General features: G+C 42.1%; 1 protein-coding gene across 1 annotated transcript; it reads right to left on the bottom strand.

Moving 5' to 3' along the window:
- Positions 1-311: 311 nt before the first annotated feature.
- LOC134468010 (uncharacterized) lies at positions 312-17344 on the bottom strand. Its single transcript, XM_063222052.1, has 10 exons — positions 16812-17344; positions 15101-15378; positions 14609-14840; positions 12621-12946; positions 10999-11230; positions 10114-10445; positions 8461-8915; positions 3220-3326; positions 1652-1813; positions 312-1043 (listed from the first exon to the last, which is right to left on the bottom strand). Exons 1-10 carry the CDS (start codon positions 17038-17040, stop codon positions 919-921), a joined length of 2478 nt encoding a protein of 825 aa, XP_063078122.1. The 5' UTR covers positions 17041-17344; the 3' UTR covers positions 312-918.
- Positions 17345-17738: the final 394 nt, after the last annotated feature.

Genomic DNA, 17738 nt, shown 5'->3' with positions numbered 1-17738 from the left:
AGAGTCATTTTTGCAGCTAAAAATGGCTATTTTTGGAAATTCAAAATGGCGGACCATGGAGAAGATCCCCTTTTCATGTATGAAAAGTGCATTTTTTCCAGTCATAATGAATACTTAGAATTTGATGGTGGTGGTAAGTATTCATGAAAAAGGTAACTTTAGTGAATGAGCAGCATGAATTCTGGAAATATACAACTAAAAATCTCACACAGTATCCCTTTAATAAATACTTGTAAGATGATACTCTATTTCAGTGACACCTAGAGTTGACACACCAATGTTAGCTGAAGAGCGTGATTGTGTAAAAGAGATTGTTTTTTTTTAAGCATTCAGACTAACTTTAACTCAATAGAAATGTTTGTACATGATTGAAAGGAAACTGCAATTGTGTACATGCAGCTTTCAACAATGAAGTTGTGGGGTACAAAATTGTTGGTTAAATCGGCTACTTGGAATAACTCCTAGAATAAGACAGTGAACGGGATAGTAAGAGTTCTTAGCAGCTTATGTGTATGCTAAGGACTGGTATTTATTAAGAACTCAAAAAATACAATACCACATTCCTTCCTGTACACTTTTTTTTCATGTTTTACATTTTTTCTGCACAATAAAAATGGTTGATCCCCATCAGTAATAAAAAATAACTTTCTTCCCACTATGGGAAAGTCAAATGATGAACAGGATCCAGAGATCCAAAATGCAGTGTAATGACCTGGAGGGCATTCCAAGTAGTAGTTCAGTAGTAACCCCGGTTCAGTTAAAGGCAGAGGTAGTAAATCATCAAATAGAAGAGCCTTAAGTCTTCATTTTTTAAAATGAAATGATGTCTGAAGGTTATCTGTTATCAGGTTTACCACTTTCTGTAGGTGAACTTAGCTAAGTGTATCTCTGAAGCGTATTACATCCCCCTGGCTCTTGTTACAGCTCTTCCCCTTGGTCTGTGTTGTCCAGCTCCTGTTTGAGGAGCTTTGCTGGTGGTTCTGGAGCATCTGCCGAAACAGCCATCTCATCCCCTCCCTTTCCGCCTAACCTCACAGCAAATACTGTTGGGAAAGCAGACATTACAAAAAAAGGCAAGGTACATTAGTGCAAAAAATAAAATAATAAAAAAATGATATTGATAGACAAACCTACGAAGGCCAAATCATCTTCATGACCATAAAAGCTGTGTACCCAACTACTCAGAGTGTATGCAACATTTACACTAGCCTGATTATCATCGACTTTCAAATCTCTTCTTGACTTGGTCTGAACAAGAGCATAACAATTAACATTTCCCAAATGGCCTCCCTTGGTTTGCTAATGATTGTTTGCTTCCCATTAAAGGGGGAGGAGGGAACTCAGAAAGAACTTGCATTGACTCTTGACCTGACTGATAGCAACGCTGAAGCTGTCAGGTCCTGCTTGCGTAGGGTAACCCCAGTGGCAAAGTTGTCATGGTGACATGGGGACCCCTACTTAAATCTCATGCACAAGATACATCCCAAATAAGAACAATACCAGTGGTATTACACAATGTCTTAATGTCAAAAGGTGTATTTCTGGATCCTAGCACTTCTGAACAAAATCTTGTTTCCTTTTAACCCCCCTTCAATTACAATTAAAATGCAAAAGCTTATGCCAAAAGAACAATCCCGACGATTGAACATACTCTTTTCTGGCACCTCCTTCCGTGCCGTCCTCAGCCGGAGCAGAACCTGGTCGACATCCACCTGACTGTCTGAGGTAGGAGGGGCCTCTTCCTGTCTTGGGGTCGGCTGCTGCTGCTGTGGAGGCGAGGTGGTGGAACTGCCCTTCCTCTTTAGCCTTCTGTCTACAGGGAGATCAACACAAACATTTACAAACCCACTTAAAGGAATAGACCACCCTTTTTTATTTTCACATATTTGCAGTATTTCCAAGCATTACTCATGAATGTGCATATCATTTTCGTTTGTGTTTGCATTGCCCCGTTTAACAGTATAGCCAAATTAGGCATAGTAATGCAAGTCTATGGTACAAAATAAATCATCACCACTTTAAAACGAATGTAAAATTCACCAGAGTGTACATTCTTCTGGACATCAGAAAACAGCAATTTAATTCCATCCAGTGATCAATTGTGGTTTGATGCTAAAGTTACCAGTTACTTCCAGTAACTATGCTAAGCTTTGCTAATAATACTGATCCAATAAAAAGGGCGGTCTGTTCCTTTAAAGGAGCATACCTAGTGCAGCCTTATACAGGGGTTGTACAATGAAACTGAAACACCTGTCATTTTAGTGAGGGAAGTGTAGTGTAGTGTGGTGCCCATTCTTCATTAATTGCACATTGCACCAGTAAGAGAGTGTGAGAAGGTTCAACTAACAGGGTAAAGCACAATTTGGCTCAAAATATTGCACAGAACATAATGGGTAGTGCTTAAAATCATTAATAATTTCACCTGAGTAATTTTTCTAAGTATTTTTTTCTATTAGAAAAAGATATCCCAATCTCTGCCCACCCAATGCAAAGGAGTTTGCTCAAGTTTAGTCTCCAACAGGGGCGTGGTCCCCTCCTTCTTCTTGTCTGTCTGGGGCATTTGATAATGGCTTGCATGAGATGTGCGCTACCGCCATCTAAAATGTCAATTGAACCCCATTCATTCTTAACCTTAAAGTGATACCGTCCCATTTTTGGAAATAAGCTTATTTTACACCTCCCCTTGAGTTAAATAGTAGGGTTTTAGCGTTCTCCTGTACTTTCAACCGTTTTCTGGTTATGGCACTGCAAATCTGACCTCCAAGCTAGCAGTTAACATTGAGTCCTACGAGACCAGTTAGCCGCAAGCTGGTCTCATAGGACTCAATGTTACATGCTAGCTTGGAGGAAAAATTTGCACTGCCATACCCAGAGAACGGTTGAAAGTACAGAAGAACAGTAAACCCCTATTATTTAACTCAAGGGAAGGTGTAAAATAAGCTTATTTCCAAAAATGGGACAGTATCACTTTAAGTCTCCAAAGGTCTCCTAAAGGGGCATTTACCTGACATCACATGGACCCAGGAAATGCACAGGCTTGAAGTATCTTGCTCTAATAGAAGATGTCTGATTATACTACTAGTGTTGGAATTACATCTGGAACAGCACTTCTACTTATACATCCCTGCTTCACACATCTCTGCTACAACTCATACACTTATAGCCAATGAAAAATGCCTGTGTGTATTATTACGCAAACAAGTCCCATTGCACACATACCGTTTTGTTGATAGTCCTTTGGTTTGGTCCTCAGCAGCCTTGGCGGGACCCATTCAGTGTCTGAGGTAGAAGGTTCTTCCTCCTGCCTTGCATGCTGTCTGGGATGTCTAGTGGGGATTCACAGAACATAACGATCAATGAGTGCCTTTATATGCAGTTCAGTATCCTGAATATGAGGCATATCCAGGTTACGATCATATTTGGGATAAGGTGTTTATATGAGCACAAATCATTATATCCCAGTCTACTGTACATTCTAAGCTGTTATAGAATTCTCTTCAATTGTGTAGCGACAGAGTTCTATGGGATTAAGTGTTTACATGCGTCAGTATCCTGACTTCTGTCGGAATAGTCCACCTAGCATATCCCGATTTCTCAGTGTCCCGAATTAGGGTTTATTCGGGATACTGAAGTCGGGAAACGGTATTTATATGCTCAAAAGCAAATTGAGGATACTTAACTCATTGAGTGCCAGCCATTTTCAAATTCAGACTGGGGGGTTGCCAGGCTTTTTTCCCGACATTTGAGTGTTTTTTCAAGAGCCATAAAAAATTTAGCTCTTTGTCCATGTGAACAACAAACATACCAGATCAACGTGTTAGGCCCCACCCCCATAAAAAAAAAACGCAAATGACTTGATATCAAGTCTTTGGCACTGTGCCACACATTCTGAAAAGACTCGTTTTCAAGTCCATGGCACTCAAAGAGCTACTATCCCGACCATATTCGGGATACTGAACTGCATGTAAACGCACTCAATTACAAGGCAATGGCATTAAGACTGCATTTGCTCAGATATTAAACAACAGGTGACACACACTCAAATATTTTCCTTGTGAACAACCTGACTTCTCCTTTCAGCTTGAAAGCTTGTCCAAGGAACTGATTATCAGGAAGACTAGTAGTAGATGGTAGACTAGTAGTAGATATGCGTCCACAGAAGTATTACTTTTCCTCTTACAATTAGTGCTCCCTGATACAGTACATCAAGCTCACAGTTTTTTGGATGAAGCACGAAATCTCTTTCAAGCCCAAAGAAATCCAGTAGTTTGTTTTCCACCAGAGCCCTCTGTGTGTAACTTGCAGAGTCCCCCTGGCGGAGCTGTGCGGAACTACATGACACAGAGGTCTGGAGTCCTGAAAAAAAAACTCAAGACAAGAGCCTGCCTAAGCAATTATAGTTGCAATAACAGTGGCGGCTCACATGGAGGAGTCACAAGACAGACTGTGGACTACCAGTATATGTATTCTTTAGAGGCGAACGGAGACATTTTTTGTAGGAATTTGTTGGTAACAAGGACGTAAAATCCAATGCACGCTCACACAAGCCTACGTAGTAGTGGAGCTCACGAAGCTGCACGGAACTACACAGGTCTGGCGAGAGTCACACTAGTTCAGGGGCCTCATGTACAAAGCTTGCTTGCGCACAAAAAAGCTACGCAAGTAACTTCCCACACAACAAATGTACAGACTGACTCAACATGAAAAAGTGCACGTTCATGTTCTAAATTTCTTGTGAAATTGTATTTACCACACAAATCAGCATGAAAACCTTTAGATTAGGATTTTTTAGGTCCACGCGTACCTTTTCAGATTTTCACAAAAGGCAAAGATTCAGCCTGAAATCTACGGAAGTCTTAAAGGAGCACTCCTGCCAATTTCAGTATGCTGTTGTATTGCTCACGCTACCCTCGACTTGTCAGTACCCGGTGATGCTGCATTTTTTTTGGCTCAGCCCTTTCCGAGATATGAGCTATTCTAATGGGGGCAGCTTTTGTTTATATTTTAAAAAAAATCTTAACATAGGCCTACTCCAAATATTTCCCCAAAAGGTATCGCTGTTTGCTAGTTGTCTGCTGATGTTGCATAACCTTTTGGATGGTTTTGGGAATAAATCAAGATATTTGTTTTGAAATGTAAACAAACACCTGCCCCCATTACAATGACCAGGATCTCAGGTACTGACCAAGTCCATGGTAGTGTCGGCCTTACAACTGCATGCTGAAATTGTAACTAGGAGGCTTAGAGCCTTTTTAAGACCCGATACTTCAGTTTGTGATACACGCGCCAAAATCGGTACAAGTACTCCTTAGACATTACTATTTTCAAAAAGTATGCGGGCCACTTCAAATTCAAGATGGCTGCCCATTTTCCGAGATGGCCGCCATACAGATACGAATTAGCAACTGAAACAACTGTTCAAATGGTCATACAAGCACCTAAATCGTCATTAGATACTCCTTAGATACACATCTGTTGAAAAGGCATGCAGGCCACTTGAAATCCAAGATGGTCGTCCATTTTCCTAGGTGGCCACCATACATATGTGCAAGGTGACTGAAACATTTGATAAAATAGTGATACAAGCATCAAACTTGGTACAAATACTCCATGACATGACAAAAAGATGTCGGTCAATTGAAATACAAGATGGCTGCTCATTTTCCAACATGGCCACCACAATTTTCTGGACAGCCCTTCCACCCATTGCACATTTCCCAACAGCTAACAAAATATGGATGGCATTCATAATACCATGAAAGGTATGATCTGATCTTCTGACCTGCAGATGGCTATAGCTGCCAGTGTGAGTATTGGAAATTTTAAAATTCCTATGCTTTAAGAAAACAAGATAATCTAAATTCATCAAAGGGTCATTCCACGCCAAATCAACAAGTGTCCACGCACTTAGGTCTCAAAAAATTCTGAAAATATTACCAAGTGTACCCATGGTACTTAAGAGAAACACTGTAAATTTATTTGAATGTAAGATGTATACTCTCCGTGTTACAGCCAATTTTACTGGGGGAGGGGGGTGCCCATTTTGTTCACACTCTTTTTTTTGTCAAAGTTCACAAGCCCCTAGCTCAATAACTAAACCATGTATGAAGCTCAAATTTGGCATGCTGGTACATAGATAGGAATAGTTTGTTGCTAAACTGTCAGTTTTGGTCTGTATGATCGTGCATTGTCATAGCATTCCCTCAAAGATGATACAAATTGTACTGGAGTTTTTGGCTGTGCTCTGTTTAGGCCTTCAGAAGACATATTTGTGCCCAACATAGCCTCTTGATTTTTTCCCCTTGTAGAGACAAGTAGGAACACTCTCATAAAAAGCTATAAATAGAAAGGAAACCCCATCAGTGTTTGAAAAGAAGACCTCACAAGTCTGACAAATCATTTTGGGTGTCATTTTCAGAGCTCCAGAACCCCTTGTGGGATTGTCCACATATTTTTATTTTATTTTTTTCTTCATTCTCCATGAATTCTTCTTTTTAAAAATGCCAATGAGACTTGTCTTATGTGATGTTTTCTTATTTAATTTCCACCCTGAACATGGGAACCATGCACATTGAGAGCAATATGTTTTCTATGCGTTTCTTCCGCTGCCATCTGCTGGTCAAAAAAAGTAACAACATGACTTTGTGCCTGACCTACTGTCTCTTTTGGTGTGCGAACCTGCTCCCACATTGAACGCTCCTGAAATCATTGATATTGAAAGGGATTCCTGCACCCCTGCACAAGGACTCTCGGGTGATCATGTCTGGGCAAAATTTGCATTTGATTATTTAGTCTTTACATTAAATGTTATAGAAATCATGTTGCTCTCTTTTTGCATTTTGCCCATGTTCAGGGTGGAAATTAAAAACGAAAACATCACATAAGACAAGTCTCATTGGCATTTTTAAAAAGAAGACTTCATGGAGAATGATTAAAAAAATAAAATAAAAATCTGTGGACAATCGCACAAGGTGTTCTGGTGCTCTAAAGATGACACCCAACATGATTTGTCCGACTTGTGAGGTCTTCTGGTCAAACACTGATGGGGTTTCCTTTCTATTTATAGATTTTTATGGGAGTGTTTCTACTTGTATCTACAAGGGGAAAAAATCAAGAGGCTATGTTGGGCACAAATATGTCTTCTGAAGGCCTAAACAGAGCACAGCCAAAAACTCCAGTACAATTTGTATCATCTTTGAGGGAATGCTATGACAATGCAGGATCATACAGACCAAAACTGACAGTTTAGCAACAAACTATTCCTATCTATGTACCAGCATGCCAAATTTGAGCTTCCTACATGGTTTAGTTATTGAGCTAGGGGCTTGTGAACTTTGACAAAAAAAGAGTGTGAACAAAATGGGCACCCCCCTCCCCCAGTAAAATTGGCTGTAACACGGAGAGTATACATCTTACATTCAAATAAATTTACAGTGTTTCTCTTAAGTACCATGGGTACACTTGGTAATATTTTCAGAATTTTTTGAGACCTAATTGCGCGGGCACTTGTTGATTTGGCGTGGAATGACCCCAAAGGGATTATAATCTCTCAAATGTCCTCAAATCAGAGATTATGAAAATGTCTCCATTAATAAGAAGCAATGGTAGCCATCTTGGATTATACATGGCCTTCATGTTTAAAGTAGGCTATTTTTTTCAAAAAGGATAATGTCTAAGGAGTATTTGTGCCGAGTTTGGTGCTTCTATCACAATTTAAACGTTTTTCAGTTATGGAACTTCTGCAGTAGGTGAATTAGTGGCCATCTTGAATTTCAAATGGTCCATACACCTTAACAACAGAGTTGTGTCTGAAGAGTATTTGTAACACGTTTGGTGCTTACATCACTATTTGAACAATTGCTTTAGTATCTCCTGCAGTGTTCCCACAGGACTTTCTGGCAGCCATCTTGGAAAATACGCGGTCATCTTGAATTTCAAGTTACAGGCATGCTCTTTCAAATTAGTGAAGTCTAAGGAGTATTTGCTTGTATCATTATTTGAACAATTGTTTTATTTTCCTATGACACATCTGAACGGTGGCCATCTTGGAAAATGAATGTATTCTTCGAGTTTAAATAAATGAAATGAATCATCTTGGAAAAGTCACCTGCATGCTTAATCAAAAGAGGTACATCTAAGGAGTATCAGTGCCAAGTTTGGTGTTTGTATCACAAATTGTTTACGTTGCCAATTTATATCTGTATGGCGGCCATATTGGAAAATGGGCAAACATCTTGAATTTGAAGTGGCCCGCGTACTTTTTGAAAATAGTGATGTCTAAGGAGTATCTGTACCGATTCTGACGCTTGCATCACAAACTGAAGTATCGTGTCACCTATCTCCCTAGCTATTGGCTAAAGATAGCCTTTAGAGGCCCCAGCTGCTTACAATTAAACTCTGTGGATGAAATGACCTGGATGAATGACGTGACAATCTGAATCACACACAAGAGACACGCACCTTTTCCCATTCCCTTCAGCCTCTTCGACCCTGTGAGTGAACCCGAATAGTGGGGCAACGACCGCCGGTGCAGCATTCTGGAGATCATCATGGGTGTCATTTTGGAAGTTATCTCTGAGGCCATTGTGCCGGTGCGGTGACTGGGGCCTCCCGTGGCTGGAACTGCCCATCATGTGCCGCACCAGCATGCGGAAGTCAGAGCTGATCCGCTCCACAGACGCGGTCAAGCGGTTCATGGTGCTGAGGAACTGGCGGTCGGTGACCTCCAGGTGCTTGAACATGCGCCGCTTCAGCTCCAGCTCCTCCTGGGCAATGCCCATCGGTAACAAGGGCTTTTTCCTCACATGGCCTGGCCTGTGACTGTGAGACAGCCGGGGCGCTGTCGATGTGATGCCTCGATGTGTTGTGTCGATGTGTCGATGCCGAAGTCTCGTGATGCTGGGGGCGCTCGGCACCTGCAGAGTTTCCAGCATAATGTGTTAGTCAAGGTGGATGGGGGGTAGCCTGATTATCATCGACGTTCAAATCTCTTCGAGACTTGGTCTGACCAAGAGCATATCAATTTAAGGGACATTTTCAGTTGTTTATTTCCAGAATTCATGCTACCCATTCACTAATGTTACCTTTTTCATGAATACTTACCACCACCATCAAATTCTAAGTACCGGTATTCATTATGACTGAAAAAATTGAAATTTTCTTACATGAAAAGGGGGTTCTTCTCCATGGTCCGCCATTTTGAATTTCCAGAAATAGCCATTTTTAGCTTAAAATATGACTTTACTTGGGCCATGCTAGAAAATATTAGTTTATTACTTTGTAAACTTTCATGAAAAGATCAAATTTGGCAATAGGCAGCCCAGTTTCATTGAGCAGCATAGTTGCAGTACCCTTTTTGACCATTTCCTGCACAGTGTACCTTTCAGATTTCCCAAACGGCATGGTTGACCCGCATCCCTTGGTTTGCTTCCCGACACAGTGAAAGGAGTTCCTGTATTTTCGGGAACTCCGAAAGTACTTGCATTGCTCTTGACCTGATCAGTTGCAACGCCGAAGGTGTTGCGTGACTAGGAGGGCGCGGCCTGGCAGGATGGGGGGTGGGGTCAGCTGTTATTAAAGACATGTAATGAGCATGACTTGAAAGGCTATGCTGTGCTATTTCATTTGAAATATGACCCCCTCCCAATAACAACAGGTGTATGGTGCAATGGTGCATAGTCAGACAAGGACCGAGGATAAGATATAGCAGATGAGTGGAGGGGTACTCATGGCAGGACAAAATGGTTAAGGTATTGCAAAAAGGTTAAAAGTATGCAACCCTAGCCAGACTACGCCCTGCTACTGATGTTACTCCACCCGGGAAGCAATCAACTTTGATCAGCTCCAACGCCCTCCCTGGGTAGAGGCGTGTTCAAGGCAGTGACTTGGTTTAAGTGGAGATGCTCCATTGGGACTAAGAAAATGTTTGGTTTAAACTTTGGCACAGCCTTTTCTGGCCTTGACCAGTAGCACACTGAATAACACAGGCCGTTTTGGAGACATTATTCGTTGTCTTCTTGGTCAGACCAACATCTCGGTACGAAATTTGATAGTCGATTATAAATCAGGCAAATGCAACCTAATACAAAAAAACTGGTTGGGACAGATCCTGACCTGACTGCGCCCTTCATCATCCTCACTGACAGCAGAGTCGGACGGCATGGGAGATTTCAGCTCCTCCACACGGACATCTGATTCTGCTGCCGGGCGATCTGCCTTCTCCATTCTTCCATGGAGGTCTGCGCGTAGATCTGATGTCTCTATCCCTCCAGGAAGAGGAGAGCAGGTGACAGGTGCAGCACTCAATTTTCTTCCTCCTACCCCCCAAATGTCGTCGCAGAGGTCATAAAAGACGAGGACTGCTCGCCCATACCTCGTCTTCCGCCCAGACGCCATGGCAAGCCTGAACTTATTACGAATGGCCTTCACCTTAGACGACACGTGACCTGAGGACACAGGGGAAAAAAAACACTTTATTATAAACAGTATTAGGCCAAATGTTTGGACACACCTTCTCTTTCAATACATTTTCTGTATTTCTGTGGCTATTTACAGTAGGTCTACATTGTGCATTTTCGAGGAGGGCAACAAAACAGTGCATGAACACTGATGTGCATGAACACTGATGTGCATGAACACCAATCTGTCTATCCACTTGAAGTCTACACGGCACAGCTGATGGCCCCACATGTTTCAATAAGCTTATTTTTTTGTAAATGTAAGCTTCAAGTAAAAACACCCCATAAGTCAAGTCAATATTAACTGAACAGAGAAGTGGCTCCCTCCAACCAAGAGTCCATTTACTTTCTTCGCTGGCTCTCCAACTCTCTCTCTCAGTATCCATCTTCCACAAAACACAAATCAAATGCACACAAAGAGCGAGGTAAGAGGATGTGAGACACGCAGGGCTTAACCAAAGAGTCACGACTGTACTCCTTTGAGTTACAGCAACGGTGACATCGGTAAGGTAAAGGTGCAATTCATTCACGAATGGTATACCTTTTGTTATCTCGTCCATCGCGTGTGGAAAGTCTTTCCTACTTGCACTGGCGTCCTCAGGTGAGGGATACTTCTTCAAAAACAGGTCCGTTATGTCCTCATACCTTCTTTGGACAGATTCCCATTCTACGTCGTGAGCCGCCATGCTTTTCTTATAATCCAGGGTTACGTTCAGTAACAGCTCAACTTCATCGTCTGTCCACACCAAGGATTTCTTGGAGTTGCCAGGCACCTGCAGTGTTTCCAGCATAATGTGTTAGTCAAGGTGGATGGGGGATGGATCAGCTGGTACTTGAGACATGTAATAAGCATGGCTGGATAGCAATGTTTTGCAATTTCATTACATCCCCGAAACGCGGAGCGTCTGGGATGTAATGGTTTTGTGTGCGCTGCCGCCGTGTTAGGTCTTTCGTGTTAACGCAATAACTTTTGAACTTTTTCGGACGGTTGATTTGGTGTGTTAATGCTCTAGGGTAGGTGCACAGATTTTGGAGGCCAACACTTTCAAAATGGCGGAATTCAAGATGGCCGAATTTTTGTTTTGCCCATAACTTCTGACTGGGTGGATGGATTCATCCCAGATTCGGTGTGTTAATCCTCAAGGGTAGGTTCATGATTCATGATTTTGGACACAAAACTTTTAAGATGGCTGAATTCAAGATGGCCGAATTTTTGTTTGGCCCATAACTTCTGACCAGGTGGATTTGATTTTGTCCCAGATTTGGTGTGTTGATGCTCTAACGAGTTCATGAACTGTTTAGATTTTGGAGGCCAACACTTTCAATACGGCTGAATTCAAGATGGCCGAATTTTTGTTTGACCCATAACTTCTGACCGGGTGGATGGACTTGTCCTAGATTCGGTGAGTTGATGCTCTAGCGTTGTAGGTTCATGAACTGATTAGATTGTGGAGGCCAACACTTTCAAGATGCCTGAATTGAAGATGGCGGAATTTTTGTTTGGCCCATAACTACAGACTGGGAGGATGGATTCGCCCCAAAACATTTTTTGCATTATTTTCACAATAGTTACTTGGTTTTAAGCCTAACCACGGCACTGATCTATGTATGGATATTAAATATATTTATTTTATGTTTTGTATTTAATATATACGTTTATAAATAGGTGGACGGGAGTGGTAGGACTGATGGGGTACTGGAAGCATTGTGTTTCGGGGATATACCTTTAGCAGTCGGAGGCGACTGCATAGGCCTAGTTTGAAATTGGGAGTACGTAGAAAAATGCAGTAACAAGAGGCGTATGGTGCATAGTCAGACTAGATAGAGGATGGAGGATGAGATATAACATATGAGTGGAGGCGGGTCAAACGTGCAAAATGAAACCATCATTCAGTGTAACGGATACCTTCTGCTGATTGTAAAAAACATTACTCTTTTTATTTATTTATTTTTCCAGTGAATTCATGAAAGCCTCGGCTGTCACCCATTCACTTGAAACAATTTAAAAATCAGGTTTTTACAGTTACAGTCAGCAGAAGGTATCTGTTACACTGAATGACAATTTCATTTTGCACGCCTTTGGCCCAGGGGTACTCATGGCATGAAAAAAAGGTGAAGGGGTATGCATCCAAAGACAAAAAACTGGTTGGGGCAGATCCTGACCTGGCTTCGTCCTTCATCCTCACTGTCAGCAGAGTCGGACGCAATGGGAGACATCAGCTCCGCACTGACATCTGCCTTCTGGCGATCTGCCTTCTCCACTCTTCCACGGAGTTCTGCACGTTGATCTGACGTCTTCATCCCTCCCGGAAGAGGAGAGCAGGAATGAGGTGCAGCACCCGATTCTCCTCCTCCTTCTCCTCCGCCCCAAATGGCCTTGCAGAGGTCATAAAAGAGGAGGATCACTCGGCCACACCCTCTCTTCCGCCCGGTCGCCATGGCAAGCCTGAACTTATGCCGGATGGACTTCACTTTAGACATCACTTGAGCTGAGGATACAGGGGGAAAAAAACACTTAATTATATACTGTATACAGTATATGGGTGGTTGACGTTTAAGGGCGTAACGCAAAAAAAAAAAAAAAGTTTTTCAAATTCCTGAAAAAAATGATGGATAAAAATGGGAAAAAAATAGAAAAAAATAAAGCACTTAGTGGTCTGTGGAATTTCACCTTATTTTTGCCATTTTTGGGAAAATGTGTCCTGCATCAACACATAGCATAGGCATGTCACACCGCAGGAAAATGGAGTCACACCACAGGGAATTCACTGCATTATGGCCATTTTAATCCTTTTGTATACATGACTGACATCTGAGCTCATGCTAACTTGATAATGATATTGTTTTTAATCTTAATATGTGTTTTCATTAATAAAAAAAACTTTTTTTCCTCCTATAAGAGCAGTCACACCACAGGACACCATAAAATGAACCTAAGCATTGCGTGACAGAAAGATTGCAATATGAAGACATATTAAGAGGTTAAGAGTCACATTAAACTTCCACAGCACTCTCCAATAACTGAGGTACTGACTGGTTAGGAGCCAGTCTTTAAGACCCTTGTAGTTGGCCTTGCAGCTGCCCATTCACAAACATTGACATACATGTCACCCCACAGGACGCAATTTGTGTTACGAAATTGAACTTGTAGTTAATATTACTGTCTTGAGTTTTTTCCACATTCACATATCTTAATCTAAAGTTAAGATTTATGCAATCATGCCAAATGCTTCATACATTATTCAAAATGGTGTTGGTTAATTTATATATATATTATTATAAATTGTTTCATTAATGTTACAGTCATACCGCAGGAAATTTGACATATAAACCTTTACATAAATCTTAACAAAAATGTTTCTTCTCATCTAAGACTAATATGAAACATAATGTACCACATCTTCTTTCATTGACATTTGTTTTTTAAAGGAAAATAACAGTTTTGTAGGTTTTTAACCAATGTTACGAAAAAACAAGGCGTCACGTCTCCCACCCATATGCCAAAAGTTTGGACACACCTTCTCATCCCATGCATTGTCTTTATGTTCGTGGCTATTGTACATTGTACATTTCGAGGAGGGCATCAAAACTGTGCATGAACACAGGTACAATTATGTGCTTAACAAAAAATATCAATTCTAGCAAGGTCATCCGTCTATCCACCTGACGTCGACACGCCACAACTGATGGCCCCACACGTTTCAACAAGCTTACTTTTTTGTAAAAGTCAGTTTCAAGTAAAAACACCCAGTCAATCAAGTCAAACTTAATTGAACACAAAAGTGGCTGCCTCAAACCAAGAGTCGATTTACTTTCTTCACTGTTCAGCACAATTAATTTGTCTTTTAAAAAAATACTGTGATATCAATACTGACTGAAATAATTGTGGTATTTATTTTTCTCATAATCGAGCAGCCCTAGTGCTATGTTCCCCTGTCTCGGCCGTAGCCATATTACATGTAGTCTGGTCTTGCCATGCGTAAACCTCAGGTCAACTACAACTTCCTCGTGCGATTGAGGTCAATCCAGGGGACCTACAATATTTAACAGAGACACACAGAGATGCAAAAGATGCAACTGTACTCCTTTGCCAGTTACAACAATGGTCACATCGGTAAGGCAAAGGCGCAATTCATTCATGAATGGTATACCTTTTGTTATCTCCTCGGTCGTGTGTGGAAACTCTTTCCCACTTGCACTGGCGTCCTCGGGTGAGGGATAGTTCTCAAAAAACAAGTCTGTTATGTCGGCATACTTTGTATGGACAGTTTCCCATTCTACCTTCTCAGCCGCCATGCTTGTCTTATAATCCAGGGTTACGTTCAGTAGCAACTCAACTTCATCGTCTGTCCACACCTGTCCTGCCCTGAGGGCACTCGGCACCTGCAGTGTTTCAAGCATAATGTGTTAGTCAAGCTGGTACTTGAGACATGTAATATTTTTCAGTTTTCAGTTGATATACACTCCCCCCCAGGGGTCCTGACCCCCAGTTTGGGAACTAATGCACAAGACACCCAAGCACACTAAAGGGGGGTACATAGAAAAATGCATGAGTGGAGGTAGCCTACTCGTGTCATGACAGAAAAGTTAAGGAGGAGTATGCATCATCCGAAGACAAAAAAATGGTTGGAGCAGATCCTGACCTGGCTGCGCCCTTCATCCTCACTGCTAGCAGAGCCGGATGCCACCTCCACTCTTCCATAGAGGTCTGCGCGCTGATCTAACATCTCTATCCCTCCAGGAAGAGGAGAGCAGGTGCCAGGTGCAGCACCCGATTCTCCTCCTCCTTCTCCTCCTCCCCAAATGGTCTTGCAGAGGCCGTAAAAGAGTTGGACTGCTCGTCCATACCCAGTCCTCCGTCCAGCCGCCACGGCATGCTTGAACTTATTACGAATGGCCTTCACCTTAGCCGTCAGTATTCCTGAAAAAATAAAAATAAAATTATGGATCACATGACAGCCTAGGCACAAACGTACTGCATGTCTGTTTTTGTAAGGGTCATTTCACATGAAATCCTAGGCTGTGTGTCAAATGCCGCACTTGTGCACTTCGGGCACTGTTTTTCAGTGCCTAGGGCGCTCACGCTGAGAATTTCAGTTGAGCCAGTGCACTGAAAGTGCCAGGATGATCCCCTAACAATGGCGGAAAAATGCAGTGCTTCAATGATGGACACTGCACGCACTAAACGGCGGCCATGTTGACAATCACATGGAGGAAATGTGGCATTCAGTTCAGTAGAAGAGTTTGGTCAACAGTCTCCTAATTCTGTAAGTAATATTGATGGGACACCAACCTTTTCATGCCAACCAAAGTATTGTATGTGTGATTGTTGTCCTTTGGGGTGAAGGACATGGAAATACAAGCACCAGACGCTGTGCATTGTGAACAGTAGCCAACTCATATTTTGGCGAGCTAATGCCATGCTCAGCTGTCACTTCCAGCGAGGGCACAGTGCATAGTGCTCAGATTTTTCCACGACACTATGCACTAAAGACCTCAGTGCACTGTGCACACTGTCCACTGACTGTCAGTGCACTGGCAAAAGTGCGTCATTTGAGACACAGCCAAATACTTTGTGGCCCAACATGGATTAAAAAAAAAAAAAATGAAATTAATGCTCCTTTATAGTGGCAAGGTTGAACCCCAGATTAAATATCTCACACAGTGTAGGCTACCTGTAACAAAAGTATCAGTTCTAGTAGTTGTCCAACAGCGATGTTGGATACTGTGGTCCAATTTTGTAGAAATATTGTCGACTTGACATTTGTTGTTGATTTTCACTAGAAAATAAGAGGCTCCCTTGCCTCAGATTATTACCGCTTATCTCTAAGTGTCTTTCAGATCTGAATAATTTTGCAAAATGAGCACATTATGGGATTTCTCAAGTGACACCACCCAACCAACCCTGCATGCCAATATGCAGACTTTCATCCTGCACTTGAGCTTGTGGCCTCACACTCAGCTGCTTGGCCCCGCCTCAGTGGAGAAATTAAGAATAAAGTTTCCTCAATGTCAGCCTAGCCACAATAATTTTGGGGGGACTATTCTCCATCCCCGTTGCAAATGAGGAATGGGCATTAGAATTGAGATTTTGCAAGACATTGAATGCAGCTGTCGTTATAAGTAGGGGAGTGAGCAAGTTGGAATGCACTCCTAGACTTTCCTCAACTTTCTCTCTACACCCCCAAGCCACACACTTCACTTGCCATGCGTAAAATTCCAACATAAGAGGCCAGGGGCTCGAAATATGTACCAGAAACCTGCAACTTAACCAAAAAGACGGAAATGCTTCCTTGGTTACAACGCAACATCAGTAAGATGAAGGCGCTATTCATTCATAAATGTCACGAATACCTTTTGTTATCTCCTTCGTCTGGTGTGGAAATTCTTTCCCACTTGCACTGGCGTCCTCGGGTGAGGGATAGTTCTCCAAAAACAGGTCCATTATGTCGCCATACTTTGTATGGACTAATTCAAAATCAACTCCCTGAGCTGCCTTGCTAGTCTTGAAATCCAGGGTTACGTTCAATAACAACTCAACTTCATCGTCTGTCCACACAAAGTTCATCCTTACGTTTGACATATTTTCAGTTAGAAAATCACATACTACACAATAAAGACGTAGTGCTGTACTTCCTGGCGAGGTCACGTGACCGGCGTTTCAGCGTTACTGTCTAAACAGGGCATGCTTTGTTTGCAGACAGCAAAAACAGGCACATCAACGACCCGTCTTCACGCAGATTACACATTTAGACTCTATACAACTGTTGTACTTGCTGTGAATAGTAAACAATCGTGGGTTATCCTACGAGGTAGCGTAGCGCACTCTTCAGCATGCACAGAATAGCCCTCAAGTGGGTGTGCCCTTCTCCTTCTACTTCTTCGTTTTTGTTGGCGGTTGGCAAACGTTTTGGAAGCTCCCGTCTCCTCTCCAGCAATATGCTTGTAGTGGCCTCTCGAGGCAAGACGTCACTGTTGTCTTTTTTTTTCATTTGCAATCGGGCTGGTAACAGCAAAGTTCTCTGTGCAATTAAATAATAGGCCTACCGTCTCTGGTAGCAGTCCTCAAAAGGGAGGTCATATATTGAGAGGGCCCCTCTGCTGCAGTTTAATTGGACACCACCAGCACATCAATTAAGTGGTAGGATATGACTATGTTGCAGCCACTGTAGCCTATGGGGATGCCAAAACGTTGATTTAAAAGTACACCCTAGAAGGCAGGCATGTGAAACATGTCCATTTGGTTTATTGTGTACATTTTGAACATAATTGGTTCTTTGA

This window comes from Engraulis encrasicolus, chromosome 17 (genome assembly GCF_034702125.1).
Source record: "Engraulis encrasicolus isolate BLACKSEA-1 chromosome 17, IST_EnEncr_1.0, whole genome shotgun sequence".
Taxonomy (NCBI): domain Eukaryota; kingdom Metazoa; phylum Chordata; class Actinopteri; order Clupeiformes; family Engraulidae; genus Engraulis; species Engraulis encrasicolus.
The sequence above is the reverse complement of the archived record's forward strand: the minus strand, read 5'-3'. Positions and strand labels throughout refer to the sequence as shown.

Excerpts from the sequence above, each read along its gene's own strand:
- LOC134468010 (XM_063222052.1), bottom strand. The coding sequence starts at position 17,040 with ATGTCAAACGTAAGGATGAACTTTGTGTGGACAGACGATGAAGTTGAG. Across the intron at positions 10,446-10,998 it reads GATGGACGAGATAACAAAAG|GTCACGTGTCGTCTAAGGTG; the intron begins GTATACCATTCG and ends CTGTGTCCTCAG. Across the intron at positions 3,327-8,460 it reads GCTGAAGGGAATGGGAAAAG|ACATCCCAGACAGCATGCAA; the intron begins GTGCGTGTCTCT and ends AATCCCCACTAG.